This window comes from Chelmon rostratus, chromosome 2, assembly GCF_017976325.1.
Source record: "Chelmon rostratus isolate fCheRos1 chromosome 2, fCheRos1.pri, whole genome shotgun sequence".
Lineage (NCBI taxonomy): Eukaryota > Metazoa > Chordata > Actinopteri > Chaetodontiformes > Chaetodontidae > Chelmon > Chelmon rostratus.
The window spans coordinates 104,768-122,550 of record NC_055659.1 but is presented as its reverse complement, the minus strand read 5'-3'; the positions used below and the strand labels follow the sequence as shown (position 1 = coordinate 122,550).

The 17,783-nt window shown below is 41.6% G+C and overlaps 1 protein-coding gene across 4 annotated transcripts; it reads right to left on the bottom strand.

The window, feature by feature from the left end:
• Positions 1-3,089: 3,089 nt before the first annotated feature.
• khk (ketohexokinase) lies at positions 3,090-16,797 on the bottom strand. Of its 4 annotated transcripts, XM_041961952.1 has the most exons (9): positions 16,608-16,797; positions 15,005-15,121; positions 13,478-13,612; positions 13,135-13,269; positions 10,225-10,297; positions 7,898-8,044; positions 7,441-7,529; positions 5,430-5,587; positions 3,090-3,904 (listed from the first exon to the last, which is right to left on the bottom strand). In XM_041961952.1, the coding sequence occupies exons 1-9, from the start codon at positions 16,706-16,708 to the stop codon at positions 3,801-3,803; spliced, it is 1,059 nt and encodes a 352-aa protein (XP_041817886.1). In that variant the 5' UTR covers positions 16,709-16,797; the 3' UTR covers positions 3,090-3,800. The 4 variants fall into 4 exon arrangements, with proteins under 4 accessions (XP_041817886.1, XP_041817895.1, XP_041817904.1 ...); XM_041961961.1 differs by lacking the exon at positions 13,135-13,269; XM_041961970.1 differs by lacking the exon at positions 13,478-13,612.
• Between the last annotated feature and the right edge of the window lie 986 nt (positions 16,798-17,783).

Here is a 17,783-nt window from a genome sequence, read left to right as displayed (position 1 = left end):
GGATTATGTTCAGAGGGATGTTTCTTTGAGTGAATGAAACACTACACTTATGAAGCGCCCTGAAGCCTCAGGCAGGTGGATGGTGGACATCACCAGAATCCTGTATGTGGTTAGTTTCAGCCAACAAAAGCACGATGGTGAAGGTCAGGGAAAGATCGTGATTTCACTAAAAGATCTTATCTCAAGTTACTGCTGACTGTTTTCTGTTGTATTAAAATAGATCAAGATCTTTCCTGAACATGATCTCGTGCTGTCAGTGCCTAAACATAACCATGAAAAAGCTGAATAATGCAGTACAAGTGGATAGTGCATTACAAGAGGGCCTATTGTGGCAGAAAACAAATTAAATACATTGTAAGTACGTCAAGTATCATTGAGGTCATACAATACATAATTTATTTTGGCATAATTTAGGAGAGTGAGTTGTACATACATGTCATTTCTAGGAGACACGGCTGGTGTGTGTATGTGTATGGGGGTTTAAAAGACATTAAACATGTTAAAATGTGATCATAGTTTGAGTAAACCACTGATTGATTGACTAATTATGAACTGATGAACTGTTAGTGGGTCTTCATGTTATTAATGAAGATTAAGACTCATTCATTGACCTTTTATCCACAATGAAACGCGATGCATGTTAGCCCCCTCTCTCTATTCTGGTAACAGGAGAGATTAACGCAGCATTAAGACTCATTATCAACGTCCACATTAACATTAAAAAAACTAACCCTGGCTGTGATGAAGACGAAGAACGAGGCTTTCAAATGAGTTATAATTGAGTTTAGGGTTTATTAATAGGACCTCCACCTCCTTGGCCGCTGCCTTGAGGAATGTGACTTCTAATATGACTTGGAGTAGCAGCTTCATTAAGGCTAACATATTTATTATGACACAGCCAGGTTTCAGTCAAAGTAAATCAGTATTATGATCTGATATTAACTCATGGACTAACGCAGCTTTAGACAGACATAGATCTGATGTTAAGGAGTCCACATTGAATTCTCTTACCTTGTTGTACTATTGCAGTGGCGGTGTTAATTTTTAGGAAGTTTTTATATATAATTCCCTTTCTGTTAACTTTTGATTAAGTTATCTTACCTGATTTGGGGCAGACACGGCCTCTATGGAGGTTTGGGTGTGTAACTGCTCTAATGGAAGCGCAGAGAAGCTTCCTGTTTTATTGTCTCAGAACCTTGACTTCCTGGTGTTCTTCTTCCTGTCTGATTGTTTCCACCTGTTCCTTGTTACCTCGTGTATATATATTCCACACTCCCCTTGTCCTATGCTAAATTGTGTTGTTATTGTCAGGAAGGTGGGAATTTAAGGGAAAGCTAAGGGGTGAACCCAGATGCAGACACTCGGGGGGCACCGACGCAACACAACGGAGCTAGAGACTAGCTAGCTAGAGACAAGACTAAAAAACAACTATCAATGTATAAAATAAAGAACAGAAAACGCTCCCGAAGTCGGAAGAAACAAACGGCTAACAAAGACTTAAGAACTTAAAACACCAGAAACAAAAATCACTCCTGAATACTCGGAGGAAAATAACACTACTAAGAAATAAAACAAAACCAAAGAACAATCTAAAAGAACTGAAAATCGGCTATAACTACCGAAAACAAAACAAAACTATAGAAATTACAAAAAAAAAAAAAAAACACTCACAGGGAACATGACACAGACGAACCAAGGGAAAACACAGACATGAACAAAGATAACGCAACGAAAACACTCACTGAGGGATGATGGCAAGATTCTCTATCAGCAAAGGAAACGCAGACACCACTGAAGACGGCGGAGCTAACATGAAACGAGGCGTGGACATGAACACAGACAAACACAAAGGAAACACGAACGTGACATAAGGTCAAGGCAAGGTTTCAGGGGGCAGTGGGTAACACAGACAACGACCCGACAAAGACTGGGGGGAGACACGGACTTATATACACAAGGAGGAAACACTAATGACACACAGGTGAACACGATCAGACAACCACAAGGGCGGGAAAACACAGGAAGTAAACATAACCTGAACCTTCAAAATAAAACAGGACGCGACAAAAACCAGACAAATACAACACACAAGGGGAAACTTTAAGAAAAACCGGCGTGCACAGCACGGGTCATGACCGTTATCTGTATTGCCTTGTGCAGAGATCCTTGAACCCTTGTTTTGCCTGAAGAATTTGTGAGTCCACAAGACCCTTTTGTTTGTATTGAAAGTATCCTGAGATTTTTTGTTACCTCTGGCAAGGCTTTTTTCCAAGAGCCTTGCACCTTTTGTTTGTCACTTTGTTATCCTAGCACTTTTTTTTGTCCTGTAAATATGCTCCGTGCTTTTGGTTATTAAAACCAGCCTTGTGCTTAAACCATTCTTTTGTGTGTTGAGCCTGGCATCCTGTCAGATTTCTAGAGATGAGAGCTGCTCTGTCCAAAGTGAGATGGATGCCGTCTCTCCTGCTGAGACCAGGTCTTCCCCTGAAAGTCGGGACGGCTAGCAGGACCTACACTTGGTTGGTCCACACTGAACTATGGCCTGGCTAACTACACCTAATGACTGAGTTTCCATGGTCCGTCCAATTCACAGTTATTACATGTACCAGTATCACTAAAGGAGGCAGAGCTGAGCAGTCTGCAACCAGTGAAGCTTGGCTCTGTACAGTTTCATGAGATTATTCCATGAGTGAGGCATGCCGCTGTCAGTTATGTGATCAGGGCAAGCAGTCTGCTGAAAGATTTGATTTCATTCCAAGGTTGGAGTGAGTTTTAACATTAGATTAGATCAGACTTTATTGTATTAGTGGAGTCTGTATCACTGACAGGGAGTGCGTTACCAAGTCAGGACGAGACGAGGACGACAGCCGAGGCTCTGAGAGAGCCGCCTCCAGGCTAATGGGGATTTTTGATATTGGACTGTACAAATAAATGTGGCTTGACCTGTGACAATGACATCTGGACACAACAAAGACAGTGACCTCTAAATCCTCAGTAGATGCGAAAACTAAAAACATTCACAACAAAAACAAGACTGAGATGTTTCACATTGAAGAGTCACTGAGGAACAAAGAATCGAAGAGTTGAGACCCAGAAGGCAAAAGTTTATTTCACTGAGTGACAAACAAAAACAAGACTTGGGAGGAAGAGGAGGTAGGTCAAAAAACAACAAAGAGTCCAAATCAGCAAATTAATCCAAAAAAAAGAGCACAAGTCCAAAAATGAGAAATCAAGCAAAGTCGAAGGGAAAATAAAGCAAAAGTCAAAGATCTAAGGAAGCACAGGGAAACACTTTGGGAAAGCAGGGATGCATGAAACAAGAAGTAAGACGATCTGGTTGGGATGGAGGGAAAAACACTGGTTTTAATACACTGGGATGGAGGACTAACGAGGCACAGCTGAAAACAAATCAGGTGAAACAGATCAACAATTAGAAAGGCGGGAAAACACAGGAAGTAAGATGAAACATGAGGGAAACCTTCAGTATAAAACAGAAAATAACAAAACCAAACAAACTACTTAATGACAGTAAAACAAAAATCAAAAGACAGAAATTTGACCAAAATTCTGAAAACATTTTTGAACATTAGCACGTAATGTTAGATGTTAGATCATTAAATGGAATGAGTTCACTTCAGTCATGTACTGATCAGCTGGTAAGAAAAATACAGCAACTCACTGCATCCCACACTGGACCATTTTATTAGATTTTATTAGATTATTATCATTATTATCATCATCATTTTTCGACAGTGTTAGTAATCAGTTCTCTGAATCCATCCATGTTTTTAATTCTTCACTCAGTCGTCCGTGAACTGTTCACTGATACTGTCGTAACCGTGGAAACCACACTTCCTACCAGCAACTCTGCAGCCGAAGGTCAGAGCGTTCTCCAGACTGCCACCTACAGATAGAAAATGTACTTATTTAGTACAGTTTAATAAGTACCATGCAAACAGAGACATGATGGCGTTGACATCTGAAGGGGAAAGGAGAGAGGACAGTACCCTGTGGAGCCCCGGGGCTGCATCCTACCACATCTGACACAGTCCTGAAGCCTCACATACTGTGGTCTGTTGGTGAGGGAGTCGATGGTCCTATGGATGAAAGTCCTTGTTCGACTCATTCATCCACTAAAACCTGCTCCTTTTGTGGGCTTTATCCCATTTTATACTATGTCACCTGATTTCCTTAAGGCAGAAAGGCTCTTTGGTACAAAGCCCTGAAAAAACCTCTCACATGACCACCCAAACAGTCTTACGAGGAAGACTACCAATTTCCATGTGATGCAAAATATACAAATTATATGAAAACAACATATGCCGGGATCAAGCCTGAGATGGTCATGGAGGTCACTCAGGTGTGCACCGCTATGTCCTGCAAAACCGTGTCCATCCTGGGGAAATACAAAGTGTTTTAGGGAGTCCCGTCAGAGCCTGTGGCACCAGGCGGTGCAGACGCAGCGGCTCGTATCTCCCGTGTTCACGTTTTTGTTTGTATGTTTTTACTCGTTTCCACTTTTACTACTCTTCTGGAAGCTCTGACACAGTACAGCAGGTCTGAACTGTGGAACTTTGGAGTACAGTTCGGACTTCACACACTCCCTAAACTGGACTTTATTCCACTGGAGCTGCTACAGACCCCAGAGCCCACCACCATCCCCCCACTGCTGCCAAGGAGACGGAGGAGGCACCCTAAACAAAAGCGTGGCCAGAGAGCCGGCGTGCGTGCTAGGCTACAAGCTAGCCCTCACAGACCGGCTCTCTGGTGCCGGAGGCGGCTATGATTGTAGCGGGGGACTTTAATCATGTTGAACTGAAATTTCTGAACTTAACTGAAATTTGACAAATACATAAAGTTTCCTACCAGAGACAGAGCCTTCAGCTATCCATCTCCTCTCCTGTGGAACCATCATCCAGCTATTGTCCGGGAGGCAGACACCCCCCTCTACATTTAAGAGCAGGCTTAAAACTTTACTTCTATTAAAATTAGTTATTCTACCATTATTTTTTGATCCTGTTGCTGTATCCTGGTTCTGCTCGAGGTTTCTTCCTGCTAAAAGGACGTTTTTCTTTGCCACTGTCTCCAGGTGTTTGCTCATCAGGGAATCGTTGGGTCTCTGTAGATAAAGAGTTTGGTCTGTACCTGCTGAAAAGTGTCCTGAGACAACCTTGGTTGTGATTTGGCACTATGTAAACAAAACTTAATTGTATTAAATTAAAATTAAACTGCACTGCTAGCCGTAAAAGTTCAATAATACTAAAAACTTATGAAAGATGTGGAATATTTTACAGTTTGAATAAAGTGTCTGGTTTAAGGTAGAAATGAGAGTGGATGAGGAAACAGTGTAAACTGGGAGATGGGTTGGCATGCAATGTGTCATCCTTAGACAGTATAACATGTGACAGTTGGACAGAATAATGTCTCACCATTGGACAGTGTATAGATGACAGCAGCGTTGAAAGTGTCTCCAGCTCCAAGAGTATCAACCAGAGTTTCAGGAGGAAAAGCATCTGAATGAACGACCAAACCGTCAGGACCCAAAGCATCCGCTCCTTTTTCTGCCCAGGCACAAACCAGGACAGCCCTGACAGGCAGACAGGTCAGAGAGAGAGACAGGTGAGAGACAGGCAGGTAAGAGAGACAGACAGGCAACAGAGGCAGACAGGTAACAGAGAGAGAGGTGAGAGACAGACAGGTAACAGAGGCAGACAGGTAACAGAGACAGACAGGAAACAGAGACAGAGAGGTGAGAGACAGACAGGTTAGAGAGACAGACAGGTAACAGAGGAAGACAGGTGACAGAGGCAGACAGGTGACAGAGACAGACAGGTAACAGAGGCAGACAGGTAACAGAGACAGACAGGAAACAGAGACAGAGAGGTGAGAGACAGACAGGTAACAGAGACAGACAGGTAACAGAGGAAGACAGGTGACAGAGGCAGACAGGTAACAGAGACAGACAGGTAACAGAGAGAGAGGTGAGAGACAGACAGGTAACAGAGGCAGACAGGAAACAGAGACAGAGAGGTGAGAGACAGACAGGTTAGAGAGACAGACAGGTAACAGAGGAAGACAGGTGACAGAGGCAGACAGGTAACAGAGACAGACAGGTAACAGAGGCAGATAGGTGACAGAGACAGACAGGTAACAGAGACAGACAGGAAACAGAGACAGAGAGGTGAGAGACAGACAGGTAACAGAGACAGACAGGTAACAGAGGAAGACAGGTGACAGAGGCAGACAGGTAACAGAGACAGACAGGTAACAGAGAGAGAGAGGTGAGAGACAGACAGGTAACAGAGACAGACAGGTAACAGAGGCAGACAGGTGACAGAGACAGACAGGTAACAGAGAGAGAGGGGTAAGAGACAGACAGGTAACAGAGACAGACAGGTAACAGAGGAAGACAGGTGACAGAGGCAGACAGGTAACAGAGACAGACAGGTAACAGAGAGAGAGAGGTGAGAGACAGACAGGTAACAGAGACAGACAGGTAACAGAGGCAGACAGGTGACAGAGACAGATGGGTAACAGAGAGAGAGAGGTAAGAGACAGACAGGTAACAGAGGAAGACAGGTAACAGAGGAAGACAGGTAACAGAGACAGACAGGTAACAGAGAGAGACAGGTGAGAGACAGACAGGTAAGAGAGACAGACAGGCAACAGAGGCAGACAGGTAACAGAGAGAGAGGTGAGAGACAGACAGGTAACAGAGGCAGACAGGTAACGGAGGCAGACAGGTAACAGAGACAGACAGGAAACAGAGACAGAGAGGTGAGAGACAGACAGGTTAGAGAGACAGACAGGTAACAGAGGAAGACAGGTGACAGAGGCAGACAGGTAACAGAGACAGACAGGTAACAGAGGCAGACAGGTGACAGAGACAGACAGGTAACAGAGACAGACAGGTGAGAGACAGACAGGTAACAGAGACAGACAGGTAACAGAGGAAGACAGGTGACAGAGGCAGACAGGTAACAGAGACAGACAGGTAACAGAGAGAGAGAGGTGAGAGACAGACAGGTAACAGAGACAGACAGGTAACAGAGGCAGACAGGTGACAGAGACAGACAGGTAACAGAGAGAGAGGGGTAAGAGACAGACAGGTAACAGAGACAGACAGGTAACAGAGGAAGACAGGTGACAGAGGCAGACAGGTAACAGAGACAGACAGGTAACAGAGAGAGAGAGGTGAGAGACAGACAGGTTAGAGAGACAGACAGGTAACAGAGACAGACAGGTTAGAGAGACAGACAGGTAACAGAGACAGACAGGTAACAGAGAGAGAGGGGTGAGAGACAGACAGGTAACAAAGACAGACAGGTAACAGAGACAGACAGGTTAGAGAGACAGACAGGTAACAGAGACAGACAGGTAACAGAGACAGACAGGACAGAGAAAGGCAGTTTTAACTGCTGACCTTTGACCTCCACTCACCCCTTTTTGACCCGACTGTAGAGTCCTTTCAGAGCAGCTTCAGCAGTCAGGAAACCAAAGTGACGAGCGACGTCTTTACTGACAAACACCTGAAGACACAACATCAAATCCATTCAGACACTGTATGTTTATATAAAGATATATGTACAGAGACACATGCTGTATGTTTATATAAAGATATATGTACAGAGACACATGCTGTATGTTTATATAAAGATATATGTACAGAGACACATGCTGTATGTTTATATAAAGATATATGTACAGAGACACATGCTGTATGTTTATATAAAGATATATGTACAGAGACACATGCTGTATGTTTATATAAAGATATATGTACAGAGACACATGCTGTATGTTTATATAAAGATATATGTACAGAGACACATGCTGTATGTTTATATAAAGATATATGTACAGTCCGTGTTGAAGTTTAACCAGTGTGTGTTCGTACCACGTCACCGTAAGGAATCAGCTGATACAGCGGCTCTCTGGTCTTCTCTATCTCCACAGAGACAGTGATTCTCTGCTGAGGTGGTAAAGTGCTGTTATACATCGCCACCTGCTGGATCATCTTCACCTGTTCCTCAGCATTTCGGCCCTGCGGGAGTTAAAATAAATCATGACTGTAAAACATATAAAGACTAAAACACCAATTCATGTGAGTATTTATACGTACATACCAGATTTTACCTTATGCAGTAAAATAAACTAATGTCAGTGTTGTAGATTAATTTTGACATTTTTACACTATTCTGAAATGAACTGATGGTCAGCTGAGGCTTCTGTGGGATGTGTCAGGGCCTGAAGAAAGAGAGGCTGGAAGAGAGGGAGTGCAGCAAGCAACAAGCACAAGAGATGAAGAGGAAGTCAAAGAGAGGGTCCAAGGAGCAGCTCTGAAGGACATTTTACTGCAACTTTTTCATTTTATTTCTACCAAAACTTGGAACTAAAACTTACAGGGAGGCATCTGTCATTATTGTGCCCCCTGTTTATGGAGTAGATGTGAGGGCTACATGTAATATGAAAAGTTTTAAAAGCAAACTTATGACCCATCTTTTTTTAACTACATTTAACTACATTTAATCCATTATAGCTATTTTATTTTATTCTAGTTCATATACATAGCATAATTAATTTGTTTTTATTGTTTTAACATTTCAAATTTATCTCCTCGTCTCCTCATGTCATTTAATTTATTTTTCATTCAGGATGGCGTTTCCTCAGTACTTAGTTCATCATGATGTAACATGAGTGTGTGCTCTGATGTGTGGGTGGGGGGTAGGGGTCTCGTTTATTTTCTTTATCTTTGATTGTAAAGCACTTTGTGCTACATTTCCTTTTGTATGAAAAGTGCTCTACAAATATTATTTATTTTATTTTTATTTATGTATATATATATTTATTTATTCTGGCTCTTCAGAAAATCTTTGTTTACAACACATTTTTTGTGTATACATCCATGGATGTACGTGTATGGGGTGTATGTATTATCAATATATTATTATTATTATTACTACATTATTATTAATAACTTGCTATAATTTATCTATTCTTTGTCTTCCGAGAATGTTGTTGTTAAGGGGGGGAGTCAGTAGTTGAAAATGTTTGTCTATTTGTCTGTTTGTTGTCTATATTGTATCAAAAATCAATAAAGAGTGTTGAAAAAAAAGTGCTATACAAATAAAGCAATTATTATTATTATTATTATTATTGTTATTGTTATTATTATTATTATTATTATTTCCACTATGAGTGATATTGGGACATTGCCTCTTGAATCTTTAGTCAGTCAAGTTGTTTTGAGTGTGTTGTGTTTAGTCCAACCAGTGGGACAGCTCATGGGCTAATTGGTTCGATTAAATCAATGCACTAATGGGATTGATTAATCCAACAAAAGCGCTAGTTGGTTTTTCAGGTTAGCCGGATTAGATGAATTAGTTTAGGATCTGACGGAGGTACAGTACGTCCTGAGGATGGTGCACAAGTAAAATCAATATAAAGCTCCTCCAATGATAAGAAATCTTCTTCAATAATAACACATTAATCCTTTATACAATATTTGAAAGGCTCCAGTTAGGCTTTGGAGTTGTGATCATCAGTCTTAAAACATCCAGGAAAGCCCTCCGAGCTGTCAGAGCAGCCTGTTACTCTTCACTAATGGTAGCCAGGCTGACAGACAGTCAGTATTCCACTGAACCACCTCTTCTCTGAAGCCTTAACGACTTCATGAGTTTCTTTAATCAAAATCATCAACCTGTATCTTAGATCCCATCCCGACCAAGCTGTTTAAACATGTTTTACCTTTAATTGGAAGTTCTGTATTCGACATGATCCACCTGTCTCTGTCAACAGGCCCCATACCTCTCTCTGCCTCTCTCTCTCTCACCCAACCGGTCGATGGCCGCCCACCCTGATCCTGGTTCTGCTCGAGGTTTCTGCCTCCTAAAGGGAAGTTTTTTTAACGCCCCTGTTTGCTCATGAGGGAATTGGTCTCTGTAGATAAAGAGTTGGTCTGTACCTGCTCTGTATGGAAAGTGTCCTGAGACAACCTTGGTTGTGATTTGGCGCTATATAAATAAACTGGAATTGAATTGAACTGAATTGGTCCCAAGGGATGAAAGATGGTGTAAGTAAACAAGTCACAGAGGTAGGGGTGTGACTTGGGTTAGTCTAGATACTCAAGTTGGTCAAATCACTATGACTCCTTGTGGTTATTGGATAGTCGTCTTTAGACGGACTACTCGGGTTAGTCTCACTGTTTCTCGCAGCACTGCTCACCTCCCAGTGGATCCACTTGAACTGATGGAGGTCAGCTTTGGAGAAATCCTCTGCTGTAACATCAGGAAGGTTCCTGACAGACAGGAAGTGAGGTCAGAGTTTTACGTTTCTCATAAATCAATAAAGAAAATCCAGAAACACCTCCATCCCTCCATCCTTTATCATGTCATCACTCAGAGTGAAAGGTCTACACGTCTTTCTTCTATTTCCCCCTTCCAGCTTAATGACATCACTATGATGTCATCAGGCCATATAAGTCTTTCCACAGGTTGGGGAGAACTAACAGGACCAGTAAAGTGACCCTTTGATTTACACATTTAAATACACTAAACGTAGGTTTGACCCTGAGCAGGTCAAACAGAACTTTGACCTGCCGACCTGAGCAAACAGGACGTTTGTCCAGTGTGTTTGGTGGAGGGGGGAGAAGTTTCTTCTATACATAAAAACAATTGTCATTAAAACAAAAAAAATCAAGAATTTAAACTCTTAAAGTTGAATTAAAACCTCATTGATTCATGTTTTTTCCAGGACAATGTGGAGGTGCAGACATTACACACCCTGAAATCTGTGGTGACACAGACTTAACAGTCACATGACAGAACTGCGACAAGCATTAAGGCTTGTTTGAGATGAGCCGACTGAGGCAGATCAGTGCGTTGCATGATGATGCTCTTCATCAATGCTTGATGGAAAACTGTCAGACAAAGCTGAGCACTTCAGTTTTTACCTCGTGTTATTGATGAAACTCTCCAGCTGGCTCTTCCAAAGTTTCACCACTCACAATTAAACGACGACACGTCCATTTTCATGTCTTTATGTTCCCAGTGTTTATCTACACGATCTTCACAAGTGCCAAATATATTTAGTGAGTACATTTCTGTTGGTCCATTCTCCATAGATGTGAGTGGTTTGGAAAAGTAAAGAGTGTATCTGACTGTTGTAGACATCTAGTGCCTGCTGAAGAACTCCACCAACAACATCGCCTCCATCTAACAGCACAGCAGCTGTTTTCAGCTCAGGCAGGAAGGCTGAACTCACTTTTCCACATGAGTTGGTGTTTTGCCGTCTTTGCCATCAGTTGCTATGTGTTATCTTTACATGATTTCAATTTTACTCTTTTACTTTACTGTGTCTCAGTACAGGAGCCAAAGCATCCTAGATGTGATTTGGACTATGGAATAGGCTTTCATTTATTTTTATAAGTTAGTTGCCTACTGCTATATCCTACTTTGCACATTGAAATTCATTTTATTGGTATTTCACATTGTTGTACTTGTTGAGACTCCCAGTCTCTAATTAATGTTTAGATTGATAACTTACGATATATTTGTACTAAGCATGTTTTCTTTAGGTAGCTGAGCCTAGCTAACTCTTTTATTTTAGAGATCATGTTCATTTTTTAAGGTACTGGCCCTTTAAGGGACTCAGAGACGTCAGCGCTGTCTGTGAAGGCGGTGAGCGGTGAATTTAGACTAAGAGCATACAGTTTTCCTACTGTAACTGAAGTATTATTTCAAGTATTATATCATTTACTCCTGTGAAGAGATTACGCCTGTGGAATAATAAAAACGTTCATCTGTCATCTTTACATCTGAGTTGTTCCTTGCTAGTTACGAGCGTACTTCAGTACGAGTAACGTAAACTAACAGCGGATCGCGTCGATCTTGTTTGTTTTCTATATTTTTATTTAAGTAGATTCTGACTTGTTAGAAAAAAAAAACAAATAGTGTCAAATGTTTCTTGCACAGTTCAAGTGATCAGTCAGGAAAAGATAACATACTTTTAAATATATACTGTTCATCATGTCCATTTCCAGACAATAACAGGGATAATAATTACAAAATAATCGCATACTCATCTCACACAAGCCTACACACAGAGCGAAAGGTCAGCTGATCCTCATTCACTCTGAACTGTGTATGTATTTAGGTTCAGGACCTTGATGCCTCGCGCTGCAGTGGGTCATGTGATCAACTGTCATTAGACCAGGATCAGATTAAATCAGGATCAGGATCAGATTAGAATAGGATCAGGATGTGATTAGATCAGGATCAGAATCGGACGTTCTTTCTTTCTTCGGGTGGGTCAAACAGCATTCATTAAACACCTCAGTTCATTTGTTTTATCGGCTGCTCAACCAGCTTCAGATCCAGAGGATGTCTCACTTCCACTGATCGCCAAACGAGTCTGTGTTTTAGTTTGATTTCATGGTGACGTGTTTTATCAGGTTTAAATGTTTGGGTAAGTAAGATAAAAAGAACAATAACACAGACTGTTCGACATTAATGTAGAAACTCAGTGCTGCTGTAAATCATTAAAAACAGCAGGTCTGGAGTTCATTTGATGTCAGATGCTTCAATGTGTAATCATCTTAATTTATGAAAATGCGAAAGTTTCACAGTGATATTTCATCTTTGGCCTTCAGCAAGTAAATAATTGAAGTGTAAAGCATTTACTGCATCCATTCAAACAGCTCAGTTTATTTCAAATGGTCAACAGGAACCAACCGGCATACCGATCATTTCACCAGCTGATCTGATTAACATAACATTAGCCACATTAACATTAGCCCCATTAACATTAGCCCCATTAACATTAGCCACATTAACATTAGCCACATTAACATTAGCCACATTAACATTAGCCACCCCACACAACCTTTCATGACACAGGACCCTACACGATGAGATAATTATTGTTTTCTATAGTATATTCAGCTCTCCTGTGAAAAAACAAAGCATCTGCATCTGTTCTTTTAACTGTGTATTTTTCAGTGGGGTTTTGATGTTGGCACGGCCCATTCAAAAAGTCCGTGGCCTCCTCCCCCGAGTTTTTGGTAAGACGGTCTGATTGATCAAGAGGTATTTATTGAACGTTGTGTGACACCAGCCAGCTGTTCGGTCATCTTACGTGTCGGAGAGAACGACGGTTCGAGAACCGCTGGAAGGACAAACCACACAACACGCACATGGAGTTTGACCTTCTATCTGCCAAACAACTGCTGACACATCAACCCCCCGCTGCAAAAAGTCAGCCATGATGAAACTGACAGAGAGAGAGAGAGCGAGAGAGAGCGAGAGAGAGAGAGAGAGAGAGAGAGAGAGGAAACTGCTTCTTATCAACTCTGTGCTCCAACATAAAACCAAGGACAGGAAACGGGGGGGGTAGAGCTGCTTCATAATGGAAATGATGATGATGTTCCTGAAACAGAGACAGTTAGTGACATGACACACCTGTTCATATCTGTTCACACCTGTTCATATGCAGGATGGTGCGGCTTCCTGTGCTGACGTTACTGATGACCACAGAGGTGGGAAGGACACACTGAGCGTGCTCAGACACCAGAGACACATCAATGTCGAGCTTCTGAAAATCTTCCAAAATGAAACTACAGACAGGAAATTGTTTCACAGCTCCGTCTTAAGCTGACCATTACATTGATCAACATCCTCCTTGTTGAGGACAAATCAGATCTGTTTATGCTGCTCAGAGGAAAAAGGAGGCGAGGACACATGGAGACTAGGAAACACCCCTAACCCTAAAGGAGACAAGGAATCAACATGAGAGAAAGAAGAAGAGGAAATAAGGAGAGACAGGGGACAAAGAAACTTCCAGATGAGGAAACAAGTCTGTCTGTCTGTTCACCTGTCTGTCTGTTCACCTGCCTGTCTGTTCACCTGTCTGTCTGTCCACCTGTCTGTCTGTTCACCTGTCTGTTCACCTACCTGTCTGTTCACCTGTCTGTTCATCTGTCTGTCTGTTCACCTGTCTGTCTGTCTGTTCACCTGCCTGTCTGTCTGTTCACCTGCCTGTCTGTTCACCTGTGGCAGCAGGAGATCAGGGCCAGGGCTAGTGGTTTGTGGGTATCAGTTATCAGTATTGTACCTGAGTATAATATACAAAATCAAATGTTACATCTATTGTAATGAATCACTGATTACACTTCAAACACTGCTGCAACCGACAGGTGCATGTTGGTTCTGGCTAACAAGTTCAATGCTAAATACTCATGGTCCTCCAGGTGAGTTCACCGAGGGACGTTGTCCTTTGGTGAAGAGTGGGACAGAGAGGCTGAGAGGACTGGTTAGAGTGGGACAGAGAGGCCCAGTGGACTGGTTAGAGTGGGACAGAGAGGCTGAGAGGACTGGTTAGAGTGGGACAGAGAGGCCCAGTGGACTGGTTAGAGTGGGACAGAGAGGCTGAGAGGACTGGTTAGAGTGGGACAGAGAGGCCCAGTGGACTGGTTAGAGTGGGACAGAGAGGCTGAGAGGACTGGTTAGAGTGGGACAGACACATTTTTAAAAATTGCCTGAGGTCTCTGGTTGGGTCAGGTGAGTCTGCACTGAGGATAGTGGGTATATATTTACTTTTGATCATTCGTGGTACACACAGACTGCATGGTGCCGTCTCTAGAAATGTATTGTTGGTTTGGACGTCGCGGCTCATACTGTTGACGTAGTTCCACTAGTGCTGCAGGATTGACAGTTAAAGAAATGTGTTTCGTAGCTTAAAGGTAATTTATCAGTGACATCATAAAATATTTTCCTTCACCACCTCCCAATAAAAAATGTAACATCCTTACTTTACTTCCTTTAATTTTATCCAAGAACATTTTTACACAAGTAGTTTGACTTTGAGTCCTACATTCGAGAATTCTTTTTGTTTCTAAATGTCATGATGAATGTATTCATGAGTGTATTAAGTTTGACACTGATGAGCATATTAATGAGTATAATGATGAACCTATTGATTTGCGTATTGCCGATTGATCCTTACTCACTCGGCTACAGGTCCAGCAGACAGCGAGCCCATGAAGGCGCTGGACGCTCCGAGCAGCGACAGCACAGTGCAGGAGTTAGAAGCATTTCCTCCTCGCTGCCAGCGCTGTGACAAACACCTGCAGATGCAGAAAGGGATCAATATCACTGCGATATGCAGAAATGTTCAGAATCACCATGCATCCATCCATCTATCCCTTCAACTCTCTGCCTCTAATCCAGGGCTGGGTCATGGTTGCAGCAGCTTAAGGAAAGCAAATGTCCCTCTGCCCAGTAACATTACGTTTTTTTTTTTATTCTTAAATACTACACTCATGCATTTCTATTTTTATTTCCACTGTGGCACATGGGTGTGTATATATATATGTGTATATATATATATATATATATATATTGTGCAATAGAGCAAATACTGTACTTCTCTATACCAAACGTGCAATTTTTTGATATTTCTCAATATTTTCCATCAACAATATCTATCATCTCTTGTATAAAATGTACATACATATCTAGTCAAATTCTTATTTTGCATTTTGTATTTTTTATTTTCTATTGATGCTGCTAACCCTGCAGCACCGGATTTTCCCATCTGGGGATGAATAAAGTTTATCTTATGTTGTCTTATAAACACAAGCAAAATAGCAATCAGAACTGTATCAGTCAGTCTTTCAGTCTGGGCAATCACTGCTCACTGCAGTGGGTGTGAGCTTTCTGAAACTGGGTTAGCTGCTGATCAATAGTCAGTTGGCCCATGAGGTTGCTCTGTTCTTTGTCAGTCCCCCCCCCCACCCACACCCACACCCACACCCACACACACACACTCTCCTACTGGCAACGTGTCACGTCAGCAAAAGCAGGTGGAGCAGAAATAGAACAATAGCTATTTGACATGATGTCTTCCTGAAAACATTTTACTACCACTACTGTCTGTAACAGGGTAGCCAAAAACTGTATTTGGATTAGACTGAAGCCCAAATAAAGCTCTGCTCCACTGTTTGAGGACAGAATCGATATTGTTCCATCAGAGCCTCCTTTCTAGCACCCTGAAATCCACTTTCCCATGGAGGCTGACCAGTGTGATACTGTGATAATTGGAGCACACCCTTCGAATCATGTTTTTTTTTTTGTTTTTTTTTTACATGTTCAGAAGCAATCAAATCATGATGTCCACGAGGCATTAAATGTCACTCAAGTTAGATGAAAGCAGCAGGTCTGTGTGGAGTAATGAGGACACTGAACATATGTTAGAGTTACATTTTGCAGTTTGTCTGTCAGTCATATAGCCAATATAAAGAATCAATGTTGAGGATCAGTTCATCTGCAAAGGTCCACGTTAGGAAATTATATTGTTCCTACAGGCTGATCTTTACTTATATGGTCACTTTTACCATCAATCTGTATTATCAGTGCTCTCACATGACCTGCATGACCTGCTGTCACCGGCAGCATTAGCCTGTGTGCTAGCTTGTTGTTGGTGTTAGCATTAGCCTGTGTGCTAGCTTGTTGTTGGTGTTAGTATTAGCCTGTGTGCTAGCTTGTTGTTGGTGTTAGTATTAGCCTGTGTGCTAGCTTGTTGTAGGTGTTAGTATTAGCCTGTGTGCTAACCTGTTGTCAGTGTCTTCTTCTGGGTATTTGTCCACCACGTTGATGATATCAAGACACACCAAACCCACACACAGAATCTTCTTCTTTTTGTGTTCATCCATGTTGATCTACAGAAACTGACAAACACTCGCAGCTGCAGTCTGGACTTTGAAACAAACGTGTCATTTTCTCCTCTGAGTCAAGTCACAACACTAACACATACCACTTCCTGTCAGTAGAGATTAGAAAATAAGAGCATTACAGATAACAGTCGCTTATTCCAGGTCTGTGAGATGGGAGGTAGTATGAAATGCCACTTCCTGTCAATATTCTTTAGCTTGTTAATACAGGCTGTGGCTAACATTAAACTGCATTCCTGCCACCTGCTGTGCTGGAGTTTAGACCATGGTTATTGATACAGTAAAATAGAGAAATAGTGTTTGTGGACAACTTTTAGATCTGAAAGATAAGATAAAACTTAATTTATTCCCAGCTGGGAAATTTGGGCATTACAGCAGCATGTGATAGCAGTGGAAAGAAAAATAGCAGCAGAGGTAGAGAACATTTGAAGAAAACAAAATATGAAATAAAAAGTAGACTATATATATGTACATATTATACAAGCAAAATGATATTTGACTATATAGAAGAAAAATAAAACATGTAGAAAAAATATATAAAAATATGTAAGTAGGTATTGCCCCAATAGCTGTGGACAAAAGAACAATGTAAGCTGCCTTCAGATTAAAAATAATAATAAATAGTGTTAAGATGATAAGAAGAGTCAAGCCCTAGTTGGGTTAAGATTGAGAAGAAACTTGCAGCTCCGTTTAATATTGTAGAATTGTTATCACAGAGGAGAATAGGCAGACAGAAGGAAGAGGAAAACCTAATCTTACAACATTCTCGGTGGGCTTGGGCAAGAGCACACAACATCTTGGGGATTTCACGGCACAAGCAGGGTTATTCTTCATTGTGGAATAACCCCTCAATTTGTATAGGGAAAAAGACATGTTTCTGGGGTGCATGGTTGACAAAAGGGATACGTGTTGTCAATAACCTCTACAGGGACCAGTCATCATCATCATCATTTCAGGACCTTAAAGAACAATATGATTTAACACACAAAGGGGATTTCTGGAAATATTTACAGTTGTGGAGTAGTGTGAGTTCTACTTTTGGATTAGAATGGGCAGA

Bases quoted from the DNA above. Each gene is read 5' to 3' on its own strand.
- khk (XM_041961952.1), bottom strand. From the start codon at position 16,708: ATGGATGAACACAAAAAGAAGAAGATTCTGTGTGTGGGTTTGGTGTGT. The intron at 13,270-13,477 runs GTGTGAACAGAT...TCTCTCTGTCAG, and splicing joins ACCATCCTGCATATGAACAG to TTTCATCATGGCTGACTTTT. The intron at 10,298-13,134 runs GTAAGATGACCG...CCTGTCTGTCAG, and splicing joins ACCGTCGTTCTCTCCGACAC to GAACCTTCCTGATGTTACAG.